General features: G+C 46.7%; 1 protein-coding gene across 7 annotated transcripts in view; it reads right to left on the reverse strand.

Annotated features, from left to right (window-relative positions):
* SUPT20H (SPT20 homolog, SAGA complex component) overlaps window positions 1–21,518 on the reverse strand; it is a 404,514-nt gene that overhangs the window by 222,673 nt on the left and 160,323 nt on the right. For all 7 annotated transcript variants that reach the window (XM_078657195.1, XM_078657196.1, XM_078657192.1 and 4 more), the window contains exons 12-14: window positions 7,531–7,690; window positions 7,380–7,436; window positions 4,003–4,074 (exon numbers count right to left, since the gene is read on the reverse strand). In XM_078657195.1, the coding sequence (XP_078513321.1) occupies window positions 4,003–4,074; window positions 7,380–7,436; window positions 7,531–7,690 (289 nt within the window). The remainder of the gene's footprint in view (window positions 1–4,002; window positions 4,075–7,379; window positions 7,437–7,530; window positions 7,691–21,518) is intronic.

Consider the following 21,518-nt stretch of genomic DNA (forward strand, 5'->3'; position numbering starts at 1 on the left):
ACTGTGAAACTGGCATGGTTAAAGTGTCTGCGGCTCTACGGAAGCACAGCACCAATCTGCACCTCGTGAGAGGGGGCCCCATTTCTCCCTGGGATGTTCTAGCACCCATGTATGCACCCCTGCCGGGGCACCGCTGCCTCCTAGACCCGTCTATTTTAAAAAACAGTCATTTCTATCACCCTTTTTAACATTGAAAATATATTGTGAATACAAATATGACCCATAGAGGAAGTCTTGCTTTGCTGCTAGAGCGCTTTACTAAAAAGTAATGCAGCAAATTAAGTGTGGCAATTTAAGTGCCACTTTGTGAGTGGTCAAAGACAAGGCAATGCATTTAAAAAACTATCCTCTTTTCTGAAACCCAATCATCTAAAAGGGGCCTAAAAATATCCCCAGCAGTTCAGAAGCGCTGCTGCAGGATACATAACTGCCAGGGTATCAGATTGCTTATGTGTGCCATTTTCATAAATTCCCTGTAAATATGAGTGACTGTCAATGACTATGAGTGACACTTTCTCCTGAACAAAATCAAGCAATGAAGTTAGGGAAACAGATAAATATCAGAAATTACTCCAATTTGAGCAATTTGAAACTCTAATATCTTAAAACTGCAGCAAAGTACCGGAAATGGAAGGACACTAGCCTAATGACTCTGTAACCTGATTCACGTCCTTTGTAGCAGGCATAATAATCCTCTGCCCTATTTTATTATATACCACTGAGCTTGTAGTCTGTTGACCAGTCTGGCGAAGGTAGTTACAACGAAGCATGGCTGCGATGTTAGCATATATAACGTGTGGTTGCGAGTATCAAAATGAAAATGTAATTTGTTAAAAAGATTCAGACACTTTACATGCAATGGGTCTGTACGGTTGGTAACCCCAACAGCACCCAAAAAAAGAATTGCCTCCTGATGTGGGATGATGTGATTTGCTCAATGAGTGTGGTGCCAGTGGAACACAGACCGAGGATTTGGCAAAGTGTGATGTTTACCTATCCGGGTCCTCTGGAAAGAAATATGAATAACTGAGGCAGCACTGGTAAATCTGGGAAAACATATAACTGAAGGTATTATATTTATGTAGTATAACTGACAACTATAGTCAGTGGCAGGTGTCTCGTCCTAGGTTGAATGGGAAACAAGTATATTCTTGAAATGTTTTCAATATATTGTATTTTGATCCAGGACAAAGAGGATGAAGACTTTTTACTTCTCTCACCTACCTCTGAGCCGAATGTGGTTTCACAATCCATGAAAGTAAACTCAGTGACATGATGAGCTAGGAAGTTTGTTTTACGTGTTAAAAACATAACATTTTAACAGCAGAGGAGAGACACTGCCGCACACCAACTCTTACTACAACAGATAAAACGGCCAAGTACATGTTTTAGTGCTCCCACGTAATTTCGGATTTAGTGCCCGGAGCCACGGCTGGAAACTTAATCCTACAAAAACTTCATTCATTCATAGAATGAGGTGTCCTGCATTCCTCTGGGACCACCTGTAAGAAAGCGCTCCCCCCAAAAGTAGGTGAGATGAAGGATTTGACCTCACTGCAGACGCTGAACTTTTACAGTCTCCCCCGACACGTCATTCTACAGACCCCCGCCTACGAATGAGGAATGGAAGCTCCACCAAGCGCCGGGCCTATATCCGGTGATTAATGACCCTGCGCTTCCACAGAGCACCTGGGAGGCTGGAGAAGGCCTGTCCAATGGCAGAAGAGACACGTGGGCCCAGCTGGTCCGGGCGCTCGTGCCTTCTGCATGCGTGTCAAAGCCAGCCATGCAGAGGTGTTTCCGGATGTTTCCAGTATTTGATTAATGAAGCCTGAGCACGCTAATATGGACATACAGACCCGACTGCAGAGGATCAGCGATACAAGCTCTGGAACTCTAGAGCAGAGAGGACGTGACAACACAGAAGCGGTGGGCTTTGCCAAAGCGGGGGTTGTGAAAAAGTTTATTAGCCTCAACGAGCAGGAGAAATTGGTCAGGAGGAAGCAGGTATTGGACAGCAGGACGGCGGCACCTAGTGACATGTGCGCACACAGCCAATTTACGGGCTTTGTTTGTTTTGCAGACACTTTTTAGCAAATATCGCGGTGATTATTGTAATTATCGCGGCCATCGCGCTAGTCGGTCGATTTCACGATTATTTCACTGAATCGCAAAATCGCCAAATTCTGGAGGGTCTGTTTAATATAACTGCTCTTGTTTGCACAACATCTCGGTATGGTCTTTTTTCTAAACTTACTAAAGTTTGTTCATATTGTTTGCTATTACAGCCCTGAAAAAGCCCTTGAACTGGACGAAACGCCTTGGCTGATCTCATTCTCTTGCATACCAAAAACATCTGGAAATAAAAGACCAATAACGGCACAAGGCTAATATAGTCTGATTGAATTTGTATATGTGACTTGTCATTTATATGTTGCCTCTCATCCAAAAAAGCGTAATATTTATTTTTGTGATCTTCAGGCAGCAGATCATTTGAGGTGGGCAATGTAGATCGCTAATTCTGTGACTAGCTTTGGTAGTGCAGTTTTCTAGAACCCAGCTGCTCTCTGTAGAAATATAACCTTTAATAGTGTCCACTGGAAGTTCTTGCACGACCAAACACAAAACAAACTATAAAACATCTGAAATTTTAGCTTGCAAAGGGTCTGTTTTGCAGACTCAACACCAGGCTACAAACTTGGTCCGGCACCCAGCATAAATGAACTTCGTAGAAGGATGCCAGGCAGCAAGGATGATATCCACAACTTCAGGTGATAGACTGAACACTGTCAACTGCAGTGACTCAATTTCCACACAGTGTCAATGATAGAAGAACTGACATGGGTCCGTGCTCAACCTTTGTAGGCTCCACGGGATTCAGAATGCACCAAGGATGAATTTATCAGCGGTGTTCCAACAAGGAGCCCCTATCGGTCCTTGGGGTGCACTGGAGAGAGTTCTAGAAGAGTACCAAAGATATGAAGCACAGCCACCTTAAAGATCTTGACCTGCTGATGCATCGCCGATTGCCTGGGGAACTCAGGCACATCAGGATTAGTTGTGGAATCGGCTCCTCAATCAGAGGTCTAAAGCAAGATCGACTGCCACCTTTACGCCCTCATGACTTCTCTTTTGAAAGAGAGTGGTGGGATTTGGTCACGTTCTGCTTTGCGCTCTTATCCTTCCACTTTGACTTTCCAAAAGTCTTCCAGTCGTGTAGATGACCTCTTGTAGAAGTGGGTCAGAGCCCTCATATTGGAGAGGGAGCCCATGACTTCTTCCCTTGTTCTATGACATACAGATTTCCTTGGCAGCCCTGGGTCACCATCGGGTGCATGAGGATGCACTCATTGCACAATTTGAAGTTGTGCCTTGGACCCAAGAACCAAAGACAGTTCTTAATGGATCTATGACTGGCATATGCTTCTGCAGTCACAGTATCGTTTGTTTCCCATTGTTTAAGGAGGGGAAATCAATCCCTTGGACAGTGGATTTTGTTTTCAGAGTCATTAAAAACCGACAAAAGTGGAAGTGGAGTTTCAGATCCACATTTGAATGTGTGGAAAGAAAGAAACAGATGTCTGCGGATGAAGGTGTGGTGCTCAAATGTGGGTCTGCTCGGTCACTTCCGGGGTGGAACAAAACCTGCACAGAACCCCATTGTGCCACCTATGGAGTGAGGAAGCACTGCTAAAGAAAAGTTTCCAGCGCCCAGTCTGGAGCCTGAGGAATTTTCTGAAGGTGAGAAATCAGCAGTAAGAAATATCCATAAAAGTATTAATTAAAAAGAAAATACATGCTGATGCCTGGTGATTCTTTTTTGTGATGGTTTAATACCACATGAATCTGTAAACTTGATCTTCATGGTCTGACACGCTCCCTTTCACACATATTTTAAACACAGAATGCCATCCTTCAACTGAACGATACCTAGATTCAAATGTTTATAGTGTGCCAGTAAAAAAATTAACGGAGACAAGATTTAATAAATATGAAACTCACCTCGGCTGGCCAGACAGAAGGCTGGGAGTCATCTGATTTCTTAGATTTTTCAAATTTGGCATACTTTTCAACCTAATAGTACAACAAAAGGTAGCAGTTCAAATATTAGTCAAATTAGAATGAGATGCACAGACTTCTAACAAAAAAGTTAAAATTGCTATACAAAGAAGGCATGTATCAACAGTGCTACTGAAGTCTTTTGGAGTACGCCATGTGGAGACCAAGCCTTTATCTATGTACACTGTGAGAAATATGACATTGCTGCGGGCATGAGTGTATGTGCAGACATTTGCTATGAGCGTATGTACAGAAATTACCTTCCTTGGTGATGAAATAATGAGCAAAGATTAGCTACTGTTTAAACTTGTTTGTAGCAATCATTCTGTAGCCAGGTTGCTATTCTAATCAGCTCCTCAAGTCAAGTCTTGCTTCCTGCTTCCTGTGCACCCAGCTCCTGCTTGCCAAATGTTACTTTCTTAAACGTTTCTGAACTACACCTAACTAGGCATTCGTATTTCTCACATTTTGTATATTAAGCACATTGTACAGTGCAAATTAACCAGAGTGTGCAATGTTCCACTATACATGGCAACAAATATAAATTGGTTTTTAATAAGAATGTTTTCAGGTTGGTCCTCAAGAATAAAAGTAAATAAGATAAATACAAAAACAAATCCATATAAAACAACTTCTATACTCTTATATAAATTTCAGTATGACTATGTGAACAGAAATCTTTGGAAAATTGTGGCAAGCTTGCACATTTTGTACAATCTTCTATGTGCCATACAGCTGCTATATACAAACTACACATAAACATCTAGACATAAGTCAAGCTTGGCACCAACCAGACACTTTTGGACAAAATGTATTTGCAGAGATGCCTCAAAACAATGCTGTATCTTTGCTCCAACACTCTTAAACATATACATATCTGATCCAAGTCTCCTTCTGGACGCTGCCCACCATGATTTGTCCTTTGCATATTTCATCTTTATAGTATGATGATGTTTTTTCAACCTAACAGTGGCCGGTCTTTAGAGGCTATTAAATATACATATAACAATGCAAAGCAAATGAAATGGTTGTAAATTTTACAAAAACAAAAAATGTAATCTTTTTAGAGGTAAATAACCAAAAATGAGGCTTGGCACCAAAGAGAACGACACCTTATCAAACAAAATAAACATACATATCTAGGAGTATGGCTAGACGACCGAGTTGGTAACTAACTCCAGTTGAGCTAACTAAAACCAAAAATCATCTCCTTACTCTTCGGCTCTCAAGGTCTTCTCCGAAAGACCAGAAACCCATCACTTATCTCAATTTCAAAGCAAAGTTCATTATCACCTTTGCATGCAGAGAAGCATTCCCAGAAAAAGGTGGTCCATTCTTTATCACCACTCGAAGCAAAACACATAATTCGTTATTTAGACTCCCACAAAACTCCAGTGCAGATAATACTTGAACTTAATTTACTGGGACCAACAAGAGGCACTAAAATCAGCGTTTCTTAAATGTGTGTATTCACTAAAAAATGCACTAAAGCACTACTATTGGGAGGAAATTAATCTTAGCCTGGTTACAAAGAAATATTATTTGTCTACCACCATCACCACAGTCCTCTGTCTCAAAGGAACTGAAGATCTTTAGGAAACGAATCGGCCACATGGTCTCTATGAAACTGTTGAACGAACTTGCAAAAAAGATTTCCTTTTCAACAAACAAACATAACTTCAACAAAAGAAGTCCTGTGTGACTAGGAAAGACAGTCAACCACAAGTCTATTCGGGGATGCTTTCAAAGTCTACTACAACATTCGAATTATACAGATTTGCACTGGGCTTTTTTCTGAGAGCAGAACGTGGTTAAGAAATCATATTAACCAGCTAGGTATCTGGTCTTGTCGTCATGCAATCATCTATTGCCTGCTGGGCAAGCAACACCATGTAGTCACCAGGTTCCTCAAATACATAGAATTTTCAGAAAGGCCGTTAGCAAGGAAATAAAGTACCGGACCTACCCAACTATCCTGTCTTTTAGCCAAGCACTGTAAGGAAGGAACAATGAATCACCATATGGGGGACATGCAAAAGTGTGTTTCGCTTGCAGTACAGACTGGCAGTGGAGTTGCATAAATAAACCTCGCAGAACGTTCAATAAACGCAACAAACCTTTGTGCACTGTATTTTAATAGGCCTAACTGCCATAAAACATTATATATCAGTTATCCTACCCCCATTATAATAAAACACTTAATTTAGACAACTTTATGAAAATGACTATAGGTAGCCTATACTTTGATTGTTTTCATCTTAATATGGTCTACCGCCCGCCCTTTTATTTACTCTTCCAATGTATTTTAACTAATTAATTATATGAAAGTGTCTACACACAGCCTACTTCATGATTGTTTGCATTCAATATGTTGTCACTAAGGAGAGTCGCTGTTCCAGAGTTGAGAGTGAGAAAAAGGAACGAGTCGTTAATAGAAGGTTGGGAAGGAGTCTGTGAGACTTTCACTTGATGGCCTCACACACCCTGAAGGATGTCATGCTTCATCATAGGGTGGTACTCCTCGTCGGGCCGGCACTGCAAAGCCCTAGGGTCCTCTGAAGACTCACTTTGTCGGAGATCTTTTTAGTGATCTAGACAGGGCCGGACTGGGAATCACAACCGACCCTGGCAAAGTGCTCGGCCGGCCCCCCCTCCCCACTGGGGGGCGGTGGGGGGGGGGGGGGGGGGGTTGGAGGTGCCGCCGAGCTCTTTGCGGGGGCCGGTTTTCTGCCGATTTTGTTACAGGGCCGATTTTGCAGCTATGCTGCAAAAACGGCCCTGTAACAAAAACGGCCCCAGGGGCCCAAAACCGGCCCCCACCCGTGCGGCGCACTGGGGGATTGCCCGGTGCCCGCTATGGCCAGTCCGGCCATGGATCTAGACATTGGGTGTGTGCAGATCTGTGTGCAGAGTTGCATGAAGGGTGAATGCTAAAAGGCGACTAGAGGGAATCTAAGGTAGACTACTTTAATGAAAACGATCCCTCTGTCATTGTTTAAAAGACCAAAAGGTTGTGTGATGTTCGAGAGTAATTAGGACCCTCAGTAGCTAGTATTAGCTAAATCCTAATCCAAATATGAAAACATTCGCATTACTAAGCAAAGGATCAGAAATTACTGCCAGCAGAACTCTAGTTTGGAACCTGGCTCAGGGTATGAAAGAAAATGTTTAAAAAAAAGGCCAGCCTGAGCAAAGCATGGGATGGTATGGGAATACATGAACTGCTCCCAAAAATGCTACATAATTTTAGACAACTTTCCAGCGAGATCTGGTACCCTTACAATTAAAAGCAGACAAAAATATTATGCACATGAACGTACCTCTACTTCTGATGGTACAGTCAAGCTACAAGCGTTCTGCTTCCACATGTCGACACACTGTCAAAGCAGAAAATAAGCAAATACCATGAGTCGAACTTAAAAATCAAAAATCCCACACAGTAACTTGATATGTTCTCGTGATCATACTTACATTCCCAGCTTTGGAAATTTTTAGGTCTAACTGAGGAGGGACGACTTTTCTGTCTTTTCTTTTCTGCAAGTAGTCCAGAAGTTTCAACTGAGGGGGGGTCGGACAGTTAGAAACTTCCTGCTGTCTGTTTAGAGAAGTCCTTGAGTATCTCTTGAAGCATCTAAAACAAAAAGCGTGAAAGGTTCAAAGCAGAAAAAGGTGCAACACACTAAGAGACCAAGTACAAAAGCTTGGAACTCTGAATAAGCAGGGCATGTATTATTTATATTTGACAAGTAGAGAGAAAAGAAAATTAGATCTGGACATTCTATTTTGGTTTTAACGAAAACATCCAGATTACATTTTTAAAGAAATCAGGGTCATATTTTGGTATTGCTTATGGAATTTCCAACGGATCGATATTATCCGCTGCACTTTTCCATCTGCACATGTAACTGCTGAGTGTGATAAAGGAATTTCCACGTACCAATGTTGATGACACACCTATTTAAAAACATCTAACACTGTCAATATGTTCACACACAAAAAGTGTCCCTGGTTGAATGACTAAAAGTGTATTATGCTAAATGAACATCCCTTTAAATCCAAGCAAATGTTAGTCAACATTTTGGGTGATAAAAGGCAACTTCGAAGTCATAACAATGCTTCAGAGAGAACACAAGACAGTGAACGGCCTTATGCTGTAATGGTTGCCTTGTTACATTATGTAATTCTATGAGTTTTATTGAAAACCCCCAAATGTCACTGTGGTTGTGGAGGTAAGAGCGCAATATGAATTGCTAAATACATCCATAAAAACAAATAATTCCTGCTCATAACAGATTTGTGCTCTTAAACATTCTAGGAGAATTGAACCCCATACATAGAATGCAACTACCTTAGGTCAACTCCAATTTGTTCTTAATGCCTGCTTCCATCAAACATGAAGTATAAAGCTCAGCTGCCAGCACCGGAAAATGTGACCAGGCAAGTTAGAGACATCTCACCTACTCTGTATGAAAGGCATTTAGTTTCCAACAATTTCCCCATTTCAAAACGTACAATTCTCGCATTATCTAAAGTTAGAGTAAAACCTCAATCTAAAACCTTCACGTTCCATACACATTTTAGCATTACAATAGTGTTATAAGCATATAGAGAAGACACATGGAATGCACCGTTCCTTTTTAGTGGAAGATGTTAAACCTATAGGGCCTACGTAAAAGTCTGCTAAGTACTATAATGTTGGAAACTGCCCCTTTTTGACATGGTCTCCCCCACTTTTTGCCAGGTATTTGATGTGATTTTGACTGAAGTGCCTCGGGTTCCTGCTAACCAGGTCCCCAGTGGCAGATCTCCTCCCCAAAACTGTACAATTTTTCCCCCAACAGGAAAAACCTTTAGCACTCCCTATACATCCCTAGTAAATGGTACCCCGGGTACCTAGGGCTAGAAGGCTACAGACGGTCCTTGTAGGCTCCAGCACAAATTGTGCCACTTAAGGGACGGTTAACCAAACACCTACAAACTGCCACTGCAGGCTGAGTGTCTTGGTGCAGACAAAAGTGAACATAAGACATGGCACATCCCAGCGTGCCATTCCCACAGACACTGAATGCAGGATGGGTAAGTCACCGCTACAGCAGGCCTTACCTCCCTAAGACAAGGTGCACTAGACTACATGTAAGGACATATCTGCATGAGGAGATATGCCCTTGTGCTGGTCAGTTTCATTACTGCTAGTAGAAGTTACTAGGGAAGCCAGCTTACGTACATGTGCTGGACACTGGTGAAAACGAGTTCCCCAGCTACATGATGGCTTCACTGAAACCAGAGATGTTTGGTATCAAACATCTCATATTAATAGGCCCACACTGATTCAAGTGCTGGATGTATTAATACATGCACCCAGAGGGTACCTTAGAGGTGTGTCCACGGACTGGTCTTAGCCAGCCTGCCACCACAGACAGGTTTCTGACCCCCAAGGGTGAGTGTCGTTGCTCTCAGGAGGTCAGGAACAAAGACTGTTGACACCCCCTCCCACAGGATCCACTGAGAATTAGTATGCAAGATATGCAAATCTGGCAGTGGGGGGCATGGCCTAACGCTGATTGAGCGAGTAGCACTGCTCTGAGCTCAGCTGTGCCAAACCTATTCCAGTGTCATCCTGAAGGTGATACCCAGCCCGGGGGCCCACACAGACACTCCCCTACTATACCCCGTCAACAAGAGAATAACATTCCGTCTCCTCACCCACGCACACAAAGCCCTCTACGACCTAGGACCTGAATACCTCAACACACGCCTGTCCTTTTACACCCCCATCCGCCAACTTTGATCGTCCAACCTAGCCCTCGCCGCAGTTCCACGTATCCAAAGATCCACCATGGGGGGAAGGTCCTTCTCCTACTTAGCGGCCAAGACCTGGAATTCTCTCCCCACCCACCTCCGCCTTACACAGAACCACCTCTCCTTCAGAAAACAACTAAAAACTTGGATATTCGATACGTAAAGCATCCCCCCTCCCTCAAGCGCCTTGAGACCCTCTGGGTGAGTAGTGCGCTATACAAATTTTGAACTTGAACTTGAACCCCCTCTTCGGGAAAAGGAGCAGTGCTGTAATAGAGAGCAGAGAAGGCTGCTGTTGCCAATTCCCCCCGGGCTGATGATGTAACAGCAGAACTGCTGCTGAAGATAGGGCAGCCTCGCGTTGACGGAGGGACTGTGGCACATATCGCTTGGAGTTTGCGGCCTCACCCTGAGGTGCTGATTGGAGCACCTGCTGGGCACGTCGACGGGCACCGGACCACTCTAAATTCCCCAGAGCCCAGCCGATGACTGAATTCATCTGGGATCATGGCGGCCTGCCTGGGAGCCTGTGGTGGCGAGAGTAGACCCTCGGGGATCAACTGGACATGGAGAAGAGAGTGGTACAGGCTGGGATTGCTGCGCCACCCCCCTGAGCGAGGAACACCGCCCAGGGGGCCCTACCTGGTGCATGAAATGCTGGTGTGAAATAACGCCTGAAGCTGCAGTTCGCTACTCCGATCTTGGCGAGACCGGCGAGAGGGTGAGGCCCAGCTGCCCCGCCATATTGAGGAGCACCGAGGGGGGCTCTGGGCTAGAGCTGGTCAGACTGGATATCAGTGGGCACCCTAAGTGGAGCGGGGAGCACATTTATTGCCCACATCATGAACTGTTGACCAGAGGGGAGAAGTGGGGCAACTACACATGTGGCCCTGTTGTCCCCCAGCTTCTTTGCTTCTTGGGGGGCAAGAAATATTGATCTCGATCTCTGAGGGCCAACATCTAGGGGTCCGAGACTACCTATGGCTGGGCCAGCTACTTCACCCTGCTGCGCTTGGGGGCTACCGAATTGTTCCCCCCGCGGAATCCATAATACCACTTGTTATCTGTTGCACTGCTTTGAGGTGCTGCTGGGTGTGCCTGGAGCCCGACTAGTGGAAAGAGGAGTCCTGCACGATTGCGGACTGATCCACAGCATGTCCGTTATTGAAGAACTTCTATGCTGATTGGCCTGTGATTGACTGCTGTGACTGCAAGAGGGTCACCTCCATTAGCAATAAACTATTTTGTGCCACTGGCAGATGAGATTGACGGTTGGCTAACGCAGTTATTGTCACCACCAAAGGCCGACTGCCATTACCTACTACCTCCTCCCAATCGTGGGCAAGGTCTCCAGAAAGGCTGAGAACACAGCAACAGTTGGGGTGGTGGAAGATACAACATCACAGTCGCTGGAGTGATAACAGGGTGAGCCCACACTTATAGACATCTTGCAGGCTATTGCTGCATCTTGGGACGCTTTGGAGAAAAACGTTTACAGCTTGAGGTCAGACTTCAGCTTACTGATCACCACAACCAATTGGCAGAAAGAGTCACAACAGTGGAGCTGGATATAGGTGACTTTACTACTGATATGGCATCCATGCGTGAGCGGACGACGCAGATGGAGAACAAAATACGTACCCTGGAAGTCAGAGCAGAGGACAGCGAAAACAGGCATGGAGGAAAAATGTCCGCATCATAGGTTTACCCAAGCACACTGAAGGAAAGGACATGGTGCCCTATTTGAAAAGGTGGCTGCGTGAGGAGGTGGCACTGGAGGGCCTCTCTTCATTCTACACCCTGGAGAGGGCGCACAGGTTCCCTGCTCGGCCTTCACAGCCGGGAGCACCTCCTAGACCGATAGTTGCTAGACTGCTATGTTATAGAGACCGTGACCATATCCTTGCACAGGCTAGAGAAAAAGAGCACATCAGAGTAGACAACAACAAGGAGATGGTCTTTCCTGATTTCACCAAAGAAGTCGAGAAGCAAAACTCTACATTTATGGAGACCAAGCAGTGCTTACTCCAAATGGGATTGAGCTATGCCATGTTATTTCCGGCCAGACTCAGGGAGGTGTCCCAGGAAGGGGGGCAATTCTTCCAAACCCCACAGGAAGTGTGTGACAGGATTGAAAAACATCCACAGGCTGGTACTGGCAGAGAGTTACTGAGCCACACAGGCAGGTGGAGAAGATCAAGACGGCGCAATGGAGCTCCACATGGGGCAGCTCCGTCAGGCAGAGAAGTCCAACTAAAACAACGGAGATCCATGGAAATAGTGACCGTGCTGAGTGGAAGAGGGGCAAGCCCATCCCCATTGCTGGCTGAGGACATTGCCCAGGAATCGAATCAAACGCATGGTGCCAGTTCTCTGATGAAAATCTACGAACTGTACTCCTGGAATGACAGATGACCTCACCCGATACTGTAGGAGCACTGTAAGACTTGTGTCAGTTGATGTGGGGTGCTTCCCAATGATTCTGAGATACACTGCTAAGAGGGTGAGGGCACCTGGGGGGAGCGGGGATTATTATATTCCCCCCTTTTCTTTTTTTCTCTTTCCTATTTGCAAATGACTGGATGGTGGAAAGCCAGGCGGGATGCTCCTTTGTGGCCTCCACCCCCAAATGTCTTTGCAGTTTTGGTAGGTTTATCCACAAATGCATACACGTGGATTGCCTGTTTGGATGGGTCGCATTTACCTGCTTTCAATGGGGTGTGGGAGTTTGTTGTTGGACTGTTGAGGTGGGATTAAATGGTTTGTGCACTATGTAAGTGTCTCCTGTTTTACCAGCGGGAAAGTGAGACTGTGCTTGGGATGTTGGGGACGAGTGGCGGCCCATGGCTTTAACCTCACACATGCAATAGCTACACCCATAACCTACAAGATAATAACTTGGATCATTAGGGGGATGCATACCCCAGCTAAGAGCTACAAAGTATTTTCCTATCTTAATAGACGAGGGGTTCAGATAGCGCTCCTTCAGGAGACACTCCTTCTTGCCAAGGAGGGAGCAGCACTGCAGCGCAGATGGAGAGGGCAGGCATATTTTACTACTTACTCTACCTATGCCAGAGGGGCAATGGTATGGGTGCGCCCAGGGGTCCCTTTCCAATGTACAGGGCTAGAGTTGAATCCTGCTGGCCGCTATGTTGTAGTTACCGGCCGCTTGGATGCACAAGATGTTACCATAGGTAGCATATAAGGCCCAAATGTAGACCAGACAATGTTCTTTGCTGACCTTACTAGGGTGCTGGTCCCTCATTTGCTGGGCTCGATCATCTTGAAGGGGGACTATAATTATGTGGCGGACCCTGTCCTGGAACGTTCCCACCCACTCTGCAGGATTCACCGACCCTCCGGGTGGCTCGCATGTTCAATGCTTGGCAGAGGGAATGGGAATAGTAGACTCCTGGTGCTCACAACACACGGGAGACCATGACTATTCTTTCTTTTCTGCACTCTATGCTGGGGACTGGGTATCACTGGATATTGCCTGGGCTGGGAAGGCATTGGTGCACGCCCTGCAGAATCCTGATCCCCCTCAACTGGGAGACTGTCGGGGACCCCCTAAATATTTCTTATCCTGAGAGGAGCTAGTGCCTGTACATGTAGACTATGACAAATTTGAGGTGATGGGACTTTGTGGCCAGCCGTAATGTACAGCCCAGGAACGGGTGGAGAGCTAGCATCTTCCCCACTGAGGATAGAAAGCGCCAGGGCACGACCATGACAGGAGATGGGAACATGGGAGAAAGAGGCTTGTTGTGGCCTGTTATGCAGCAGTTGAGAAAGGAAGTAGTTCTGAGGTAGGGCTGGTCTCATTATTTCAAATTTTTCCTACAAGGGATGCTACATATTATTACTGTGTTAGCCTGACTAGAGGATTAAAATACGATGTATCTGTATTACTCATTATTACCAAGCCTGCCAAAAGATGATTGCATTATCACAAATGGAAATAACATCTGTTTAAAAAAAAAAGTTATGCAAATCTGGGACATGGATCCCCGCTGACACTTGGTCATTTGGGGACCGGATAAGGCGGGAAAACTAGTAGTCAGAGAGGCGTGTTCACCTTCAGGATAGTTCCACCCCCAAGGTGGGCTATCTTAATTGAAGACGAAATTTCAGAGTCTGCCATCTTCGTGATCGCAAATTTTGGAACTCTGGGACAGGGTTATGCCCACTTCCTAAAGGTAGTGGCCATATAGAGGGTGTAGAGACCCCGGAGGTAGGTAGCCTAGTGGCGACAACCCAACACTCCCTTAACACCCATATTCTGAGGCCCAATGAAGAAGGACTGAAGAGCCTTGAAAAGCAAGAACTGAAGAAGAAGCAACTGACTTGGTGCCAACCTTGTCAGCCTGTTCACCTATTCTCAACAACTGTGCCAAAGTCATCTCACCCTGCAAGCTGCTGATCCTCCAAAGCCTGGCAGTACTGCCAGTACTCCACAGCGACTTACAGGACCAATCTCCTGGACTTAAGGTAAGTATGAGGCAAGGTCCACGGCAGCACCAACAGATCACCCCTACACTTGCGGTAGAGGGGGCCAGCACAAAGAAGCTGCAACGGCATCAGTGAATCCACTGTGGGCAAACCCAAGGTAGGCTTTGTCTCTGGAGGGTCAGGGAACCACGCTGGTACCATTGGTCCACTTCTACTTGGGCAAGGGGCATGGGTGCAGTGTTGCTTTCTGGTGTCGGGTTTGCGGTGGTCCAGAGTCCTCACAGTTCTTTTGGAGTGTCTGCAGGATGCAAGGAAGCAGCTCCGCTGCTCCATGGGAGTTCCAGGGTCTTTGCTGAAGGCCGGCAGTCCTCCCAGGCTTTTGGAGGGATAGCAGCTGATGGACGAGATGACAAGTGCAATTTGCTGGGAACAGCAGACAGGCAGACAGGGTCGTCGCCAAATCAGTTGCTTCTGCACAGTCCTTACTTCTCGTGGCTCTTCTGTGACCTTCTTTGGTCAGCAGCAATCAGACTTCCTGGAGCCAGGGGCTCCACTAAATACTACATTTAGGGCACTCGCCGATGGTCTACTTACCCCTAGGGTCACTACGCCCCACCATATTCCTGTGTGGGCATAACCGTGTCCCAGAGTTCCTAATTCTGCCATCACCTAGATGGCAGAAACTTACATTCCATATTCACAACAGGTAGCCCACCTTAGGGGTAGAACTAGTCTGAGAGTAGACACGCCTCTCCGACTACTAATTTTCCCACCTATCCTGGCACCAAATTGGCCCTGGTCAGGGGGGTTGGCATCCCCTCACCTCTGGGGGACACCAGATTTCGATACTAAAGGTGGTCGGGGTTTTGAAGCTCCCCGCCTTGAAATGCCAATTTACCAGCCTTATAACACCTACCTCCAGAGCAGGCATTGTTCCTGACTTCCTGAGAGTGTGGACTCTCACCCCTGGGGGTCTGATAGTAGTCTGTGGGGGCAGGCTGAACTGGACCAGTCAGCTAATACACTAGAGGGCTGGTAGGTACCCTCTGGGTGCATGTATTTATACATCTACCACTAGAATCAGTGTGGGTTTATTAATATGAGGATTTTAATATCAAACACCATATGTTTCAGTGAAGCCATTATGTAGCTGGCTTCCCTGTTCACTTACAATATCCAGTTATTGTAGCTCAAGTTACTTACCTTCGGTAATGATATATCTGTAAGAAACAATTTAAGGATGGAGAAGATGCCCATGCGCACTGTAGTCCAGGGGAGGAGTCACCTATCTCGTGATACTTCGAAGACTCTTCCAGGACAACAAGGTGCAATCATCCGGACCCAGCACTAGGCGGCGATCTATGCTAAGTTATGAATTCAGCAGCCCACATGCCTCGAACCAGTAGTTAGTGTTAGATTCCTTACCGTAGAATATCCCCAGGCGTGAGGCTGGATCCGGAAAGTTTTCGCCAGCAGTACCATTGCGCGTCGGTAGGCGTCGTCTGCGGCTCTGCATCCGGCGTCGTGATCACCGGGATGACGGAGTACTTAGATGCCCCCCCTCGCGCGCTGACGTCAGTTCTGTACATCCCTTTCTGCGCCAGGAACGCATAGCCATGATAGAAACCGACACTGGTGCTATGAAACTAGGGCCCTAAAGGGATACCCTTAACCCTAGATATCGGTTCGCAGAACGGGGAGGATGGGTGGGGCGGTAAGGAATCTAACACTAACTACTGTTTCTTACAGATATATCGTTACCGAAGGTAAGTAACTTGTGCATCTGAAAGAAACAGGTTAGTGTTAGATTCCTTACCTTAGAATAGATACCCCAGCAATACCAACTCTGGTGGTGGGTCTGCGAACCAAGATCACACCAGAAATTCCTGGAGAACGGAACGGCCGAAAAAGCCATCTCTCCGGATTTGGTTGTCCAGGCAGTAGTGCCTAGCAAACGTGTGCAGCGAGGCCCACGTAGTAGCCTGACAGATGTCCTGCAAGGGGACTCCCTGACCGAGGGCAGTAGTAGCCGCCATGGCCTGAGTGGAATGATTGCGCAACCCTATAGGAGGCTCCTTTTTCGCCAAAGAGTAGCAAACCTTGATGCACAAGACGACCCACCGAGAGATGGTCCGCTTGTGCACCGCCCGTCCCTTTTTAGCGCCCACGTAACCAACAAAGAGCTGGTCGTCCACCCGGAACTGGCGTGTGCGGTCTAGATAGAAGGAGAGAGCACGTTTTGGGTCCAGACGGTGTTGCCTCTCTTCCTCTTTCGAGGGATGCGGAGGCGGAAAGAAGGTGGGCAAGTTGATGGACTGCCCGATATAAAAGGCTGTAACCAACTTGGGCAGGAAAGAAGGACGAGTCCTCAGAACAACCTTGTCCGGATGGAGAGAGAGGAAAGGAGGTTTAGAAGATAGAGCCTCGAGCTCACTCACTCTCCTGGCAGAGGTAATGGCAACCAGGAATGCAGTTTTAAGAGTCCGAAGATGAAGAGGACAGTTATAAAGTCTCAAAGGGAGCGCACATCAGATAAGTCAGTACAAGGTTCAAGTCCCACTGAGGCATCAAGAAGGGAACAGGAGGAAACATGTGTGTGATGCCTTTCAAGAATCTATTTACAACAGGGGACTTGAAAAGAGAAGGCTGATCAGGAACCCTTAAGAAGGTTGAAATGGCCGAGAGGTAGCCTTTGATAGTGCCCAGAGCAGAGCCCTGCTGGGCAAGAGAAAGAAGGAAGAGGAGAACCTCTGAAAGGGGGGCAGAGAGTGGATCCACAACCTTTGATGTGCACCATGCCACAAATTTGTTCCACCTGCAGGCATATACCGATTTTGAGGAGGGACGCCTGGCTGCTAGAATCACATCGCAAGTCAAATGGCCTCAACTACCGCCGCTCAATCTCCACGCATGTAGATGGGGACTGGACAGGTTCGGGTGGAGGACAGTCCCCTGCTGCTGCGACAGAAGGTCCTCCTGAAGAGGCAGACGAATCGGGGGATCGACTGACATGCTGAGAAGCTCAGGATACCAGTATCTTCGTGCCCAGTCCAGAGCCACAAGGATGACTTGGGCCCGGTCTCGCCTGATCTTCTTCAGCACTCTGGGCAGAAGTGGTATAGGTGGAAAGGCGTACAACAGACCTCAGCTCCACGCGCGATGAAAAGCGTCACCGAGCGAGTACTGCCTTGAAAATTCCATCGCGCAGAACTGATGACATTGCGCGTTCTCTTCTGTGGCGAATAGATCTAACCAAGGCTCTCCTTTGAGAAAGTGGCTCCATATGTACTGGACCAAAGTAAGGTACAGTGTGTATAGAGGTCACCAACCCCAGAGGTATAACAGAGGTTGAAGTCAGGGCTGACCTTACTCTCAAAAGTGGTAGCTTGGTCGAGCAGTAAGGCAGTACCAGAGGACAATGTAAAGCATTTGTTGTTATCAGTGAAAATCTGGCAATGTTATCCAATGGGAGAAAATTCAGGTTACAGGTAAAGTATGTTCTCGTTACTTTTGTAATCAAGTACTGGGCTCCTAGGTCCAGCACTGGTATCTCTACTAAGACAGGTGAGAAATTAGGTTTCAGTAGTATGTGCGAATTTTAAATAATATTTCAAATTTTCAAAAGTAGAGAGAAGAAATTTCATAGAAAAGCAGACAATGGATTCCTATGGAGAAATTACAGGTTAATGGTAAACCCGGTTCGGATTAGTTTTGTGGTTCAATACTGGGCTACAAGGTACAGTACTGGCTTCTCTCCTGTTCACAGATGAGTACTTCAGAATTTGTTACTCGGCTGATTTTATAGGAATATTTCAAGTTTTCAAAACTTCACACAGAAGATTTTTCAAGTCAAACCAGTCAATGTTATCCAATGGCAGGTAAGTGAGTTACCGGTTTCCAGGTGAGTACTCGGCTGGTGAAGTTAAGGTTCTGGGCATAGATTCAGGGGTCCCCCTGGGTGGGGTAGGTACAGTTGGTTCACCCTCAGCGGCACAGGGACAGCCGGGTGCAGAGGTAGTTAGTCCCAATGTTAGCCAATGAGAGACAGGGGGCCTTCGGTTGGTGGCTGCTGGCTAGCAGGCCACACGGCTGTGGGAGCTGGGCTCCTGGTCACTTGCTCAAATGGGTTTGGAGACACGGACTCGGTATCTACGGAGATTACGACCCTTCTTCCTGGGGAGATCATTATTAGTGGTTCAGGTCTTTATACATGTCCTTTGCCACAGCGAGTGTTTAAATTTGCAGTTTCTACCCCCTATTGGTGTCAGTTCTCTATGGGCTATTGCTAGATTTGATGAGGGATGATTATCGATTCCAACTAGGACAGTGTGGGCAGTTCCACTGACTCACAACTGATACACCATTGGAACTTGGCTCAATTTGCTATACGTTTTGATACATTTCTTTACGGTGTGGTCCTTTCGTGTCCGGATCATAAAGTCTCCTGCCCGGTGACGCTTATTGGCGTTAAGAAACTTTTCATAACACGTCTCATCCATACACTTGGAGATCTTGACGTTCTGATGCCGTGGAGGTCTCTTGCCGTATAAACTTCGCTTGGTAGCCTTATTTGTCACCAGGTTTCTCTGTAGCCCTGACGAAGTTCGTATGGGAACGAAACGCGTTGGCTGATGGCCTTTTTAAAGATTGAAAATAATAAAGGACTTTTTTTCAAAAATATAACAGCTTGTTTGGACTGCTAAATTCTGGTGCACCGTCCTTTGCTATAAAACTTGATTTTTGTCTTGACAGTGGAGCTCTTTGGGGCCAGCTCCGGATGCTAATGTGCACAACGTCATACTGACTTTCCAACATTGAAATTTATAGTGCGAAACCTTGGTCAGCCACAGTTGTGTTGCTACTACTGCAGGAGCTGTAGTAACCCTAAGGGGAATTGCTCACGGTACCTAGTAGCATGATCCACTACTACTAGAATGAACTTGTTCCCTGAGGCTGTGGGAGGTTCCAGTGGACCCACAATGTCCCCCCCTACCCTCTCAAAGGGGAACCCCACCACTGGCAGTGGTATCAGGGGAGCCTTTGGGTGGCCACCTGTCTTGCCACTGGCCTGACAGGTAACACAGGAGCTCACACACCATCACCTTTTAGTGCATCTGGGGCCAGTAGAAATGACTGACTAGTCTTTCCCAAGTTTTGTTTTGCCCCAGATGTCCAGCTATGGGAATGTCATGAGCCACAGTTAGGAGGAACTCCCTGTACTTCTGTGGCACTACCACCGTCCTGGTGGCTCCAAGAGGGGGGTTTCTTGCCTCAGCATACAGTAACTCCTCTTCCCAATAAGCTCTGTGGGTACCACTGAAATCTCCCTCTGCTTCTGAAACAGCTTGCTGCCTCAAGCTTTCAAGAGTGGGACAGTCTCGCTGTCCCTGGCACAGCTCTTACCTAGTGGGTCCCCCTGGGCCCAAGAGTTCAACCTGGTAAGGCTCAAGTTCCATGGGCTCAGTTGCCTCTAGGGCTTCCAAGTCCTGAGTGGCGGGCTGTGTAGAAGCTGGTCCCCCAGTCTTCTGGTTCTTCCTCTTGGTTGGTTGGGCCATACTTTCAGGCTCCAAACCTATTTGTACACCCTTCTTTTTGCTCTGCGCTCTGGTTTGCACACACACCACCCTAGGGATACCCAGCATGACTGCATGGGTTATTTGCTCAACTTCAGCCCAGGCTGAAGTTTCCAGGTCATTTCCAAGCAGACAGTCAGCTGGTAACTGTTGAGAGACCACCACCAGTTTCAGGCCAGTAACCTCCCCCCAACCTAGTGTCACCATAGCCATAGGGGGTTGGGTCGTAATGCTGTAAGAATTGGTGACTGGGTAAGTTTTCAAAATCAAGTATTACTCTGGGGAAACCAGCTTATCTTTCACCATAGTGATACTGGCACCTGTATCACTCAGGGCTTCTACTCTAGTTCCATTAATGAAGGGGTATTGCAAATATGTTTTACAGTTGGGTGGCCAACCAGCTACATTGGCAAACTCCATTTCCCCCAAAGTGACTAGACTAGCTTGAGTGTATTCCCAGATTTGCGCGGGGCACTCCTCTGATCCCATCTGTAGACTCACTGTCCCTGGGGTAGTTGTACTGGGTGCCTTAGGGGCTTTGTTGTAGGGGCATTTTTTTTCTACAGTTAAATGTCCCAACTTCTTACAGTTGTTACAATAGGCCTTGCTAGGATCAAAGTTCTTCCCCCTGTAGGGTTGAGGCACATAGGGAGTAGTTTGGGACCCACCCACCTGTACAGGTTTTTGGGGCCCTTTGGAAGACTCAGACTTTTTATCTTGGGGATTCTCACCACCTTTCCCCTGGGGAGGTTTTGTAACCACCTTCTTTTGGTCACCCCCAGTGGCTGTCCTTGTCACTCTAGTCTTGATCCAATGGTCCGCTTTCTTTCCCAATTCCTGGGGAGAAATTAGACCTAGGTCTACCAAATGCTGATGCAACTTTTCATTTGTGCAATTACTCAAAATGTGTTCCTTCATAAACAAATGATAAAGTACAGTAAAATCATGCACATTGTTTCCAGTTAACCAACCATCCAGTGTCTTTACTGAGTAGTCTACAAAATCTATCCAGGATTGGGTCTGGGTTTTGTGAGCCCCCCTGAACCTAATTCTGTACTCCTCAGTAGTGAGTCCAAATCCCTCAATCAGTGTTTTTCTTCATGCGGTCATAAGACCCTGCATCTGTCCCAGAGAGCGTCAGAAGCCTGTCTCTGCAATTACCAGAGAACAGTTCCCACAGGAGTGCCCCCATAGTGGTTTCTTCACTCTTCTCATATCACAAGCCCCCTCAAAGGTTGTGAACCACTTGGTGATATCATCACCTTACTCAAATTTAGGGACAATCCCTTTGTGGATTTTAGGATCATAAGATTCCTCTCTATCCTTGTTATTGGTATTGCTGCCACCAGAGATAGGGGCAAAGCCCATCTCTTTCCTTTCTATTTCTAGAGCCAGGAGTCTGGACTCTAGATCTAATCTCTAGGCCAACTTGGCTAACAAGCTGTCCTCTTCACTGGGACTAGTCCCAATGTTTTCTCTGGGTCCTGGCCCACCTTTGTAGGTCCTAGGGTCCCAGAGTGTGATTCTTGGAGTTAACACCTTCACTGCGGCTGCTATTCCGCCGCAGCGCTAAGGGGGCGGGGGGCCACGCGGCGCTCACACGCTGGTGACGGAACCGCTCCGTCACCGCCC

The sequence above is a fragment of the Lissotriton helveticus genome, chromosome 8, assembly GCF_964261635.1.
Source record: "Lissotriton helveticus chromosome 8, aLisHel1.1, whole genome shotgun sequence".
NCBI lineage: Eukaryota > Metazoa > Chordata > Amphibia > Caudata > Salamandridae > Lissotriton > Lissotriton helveticus.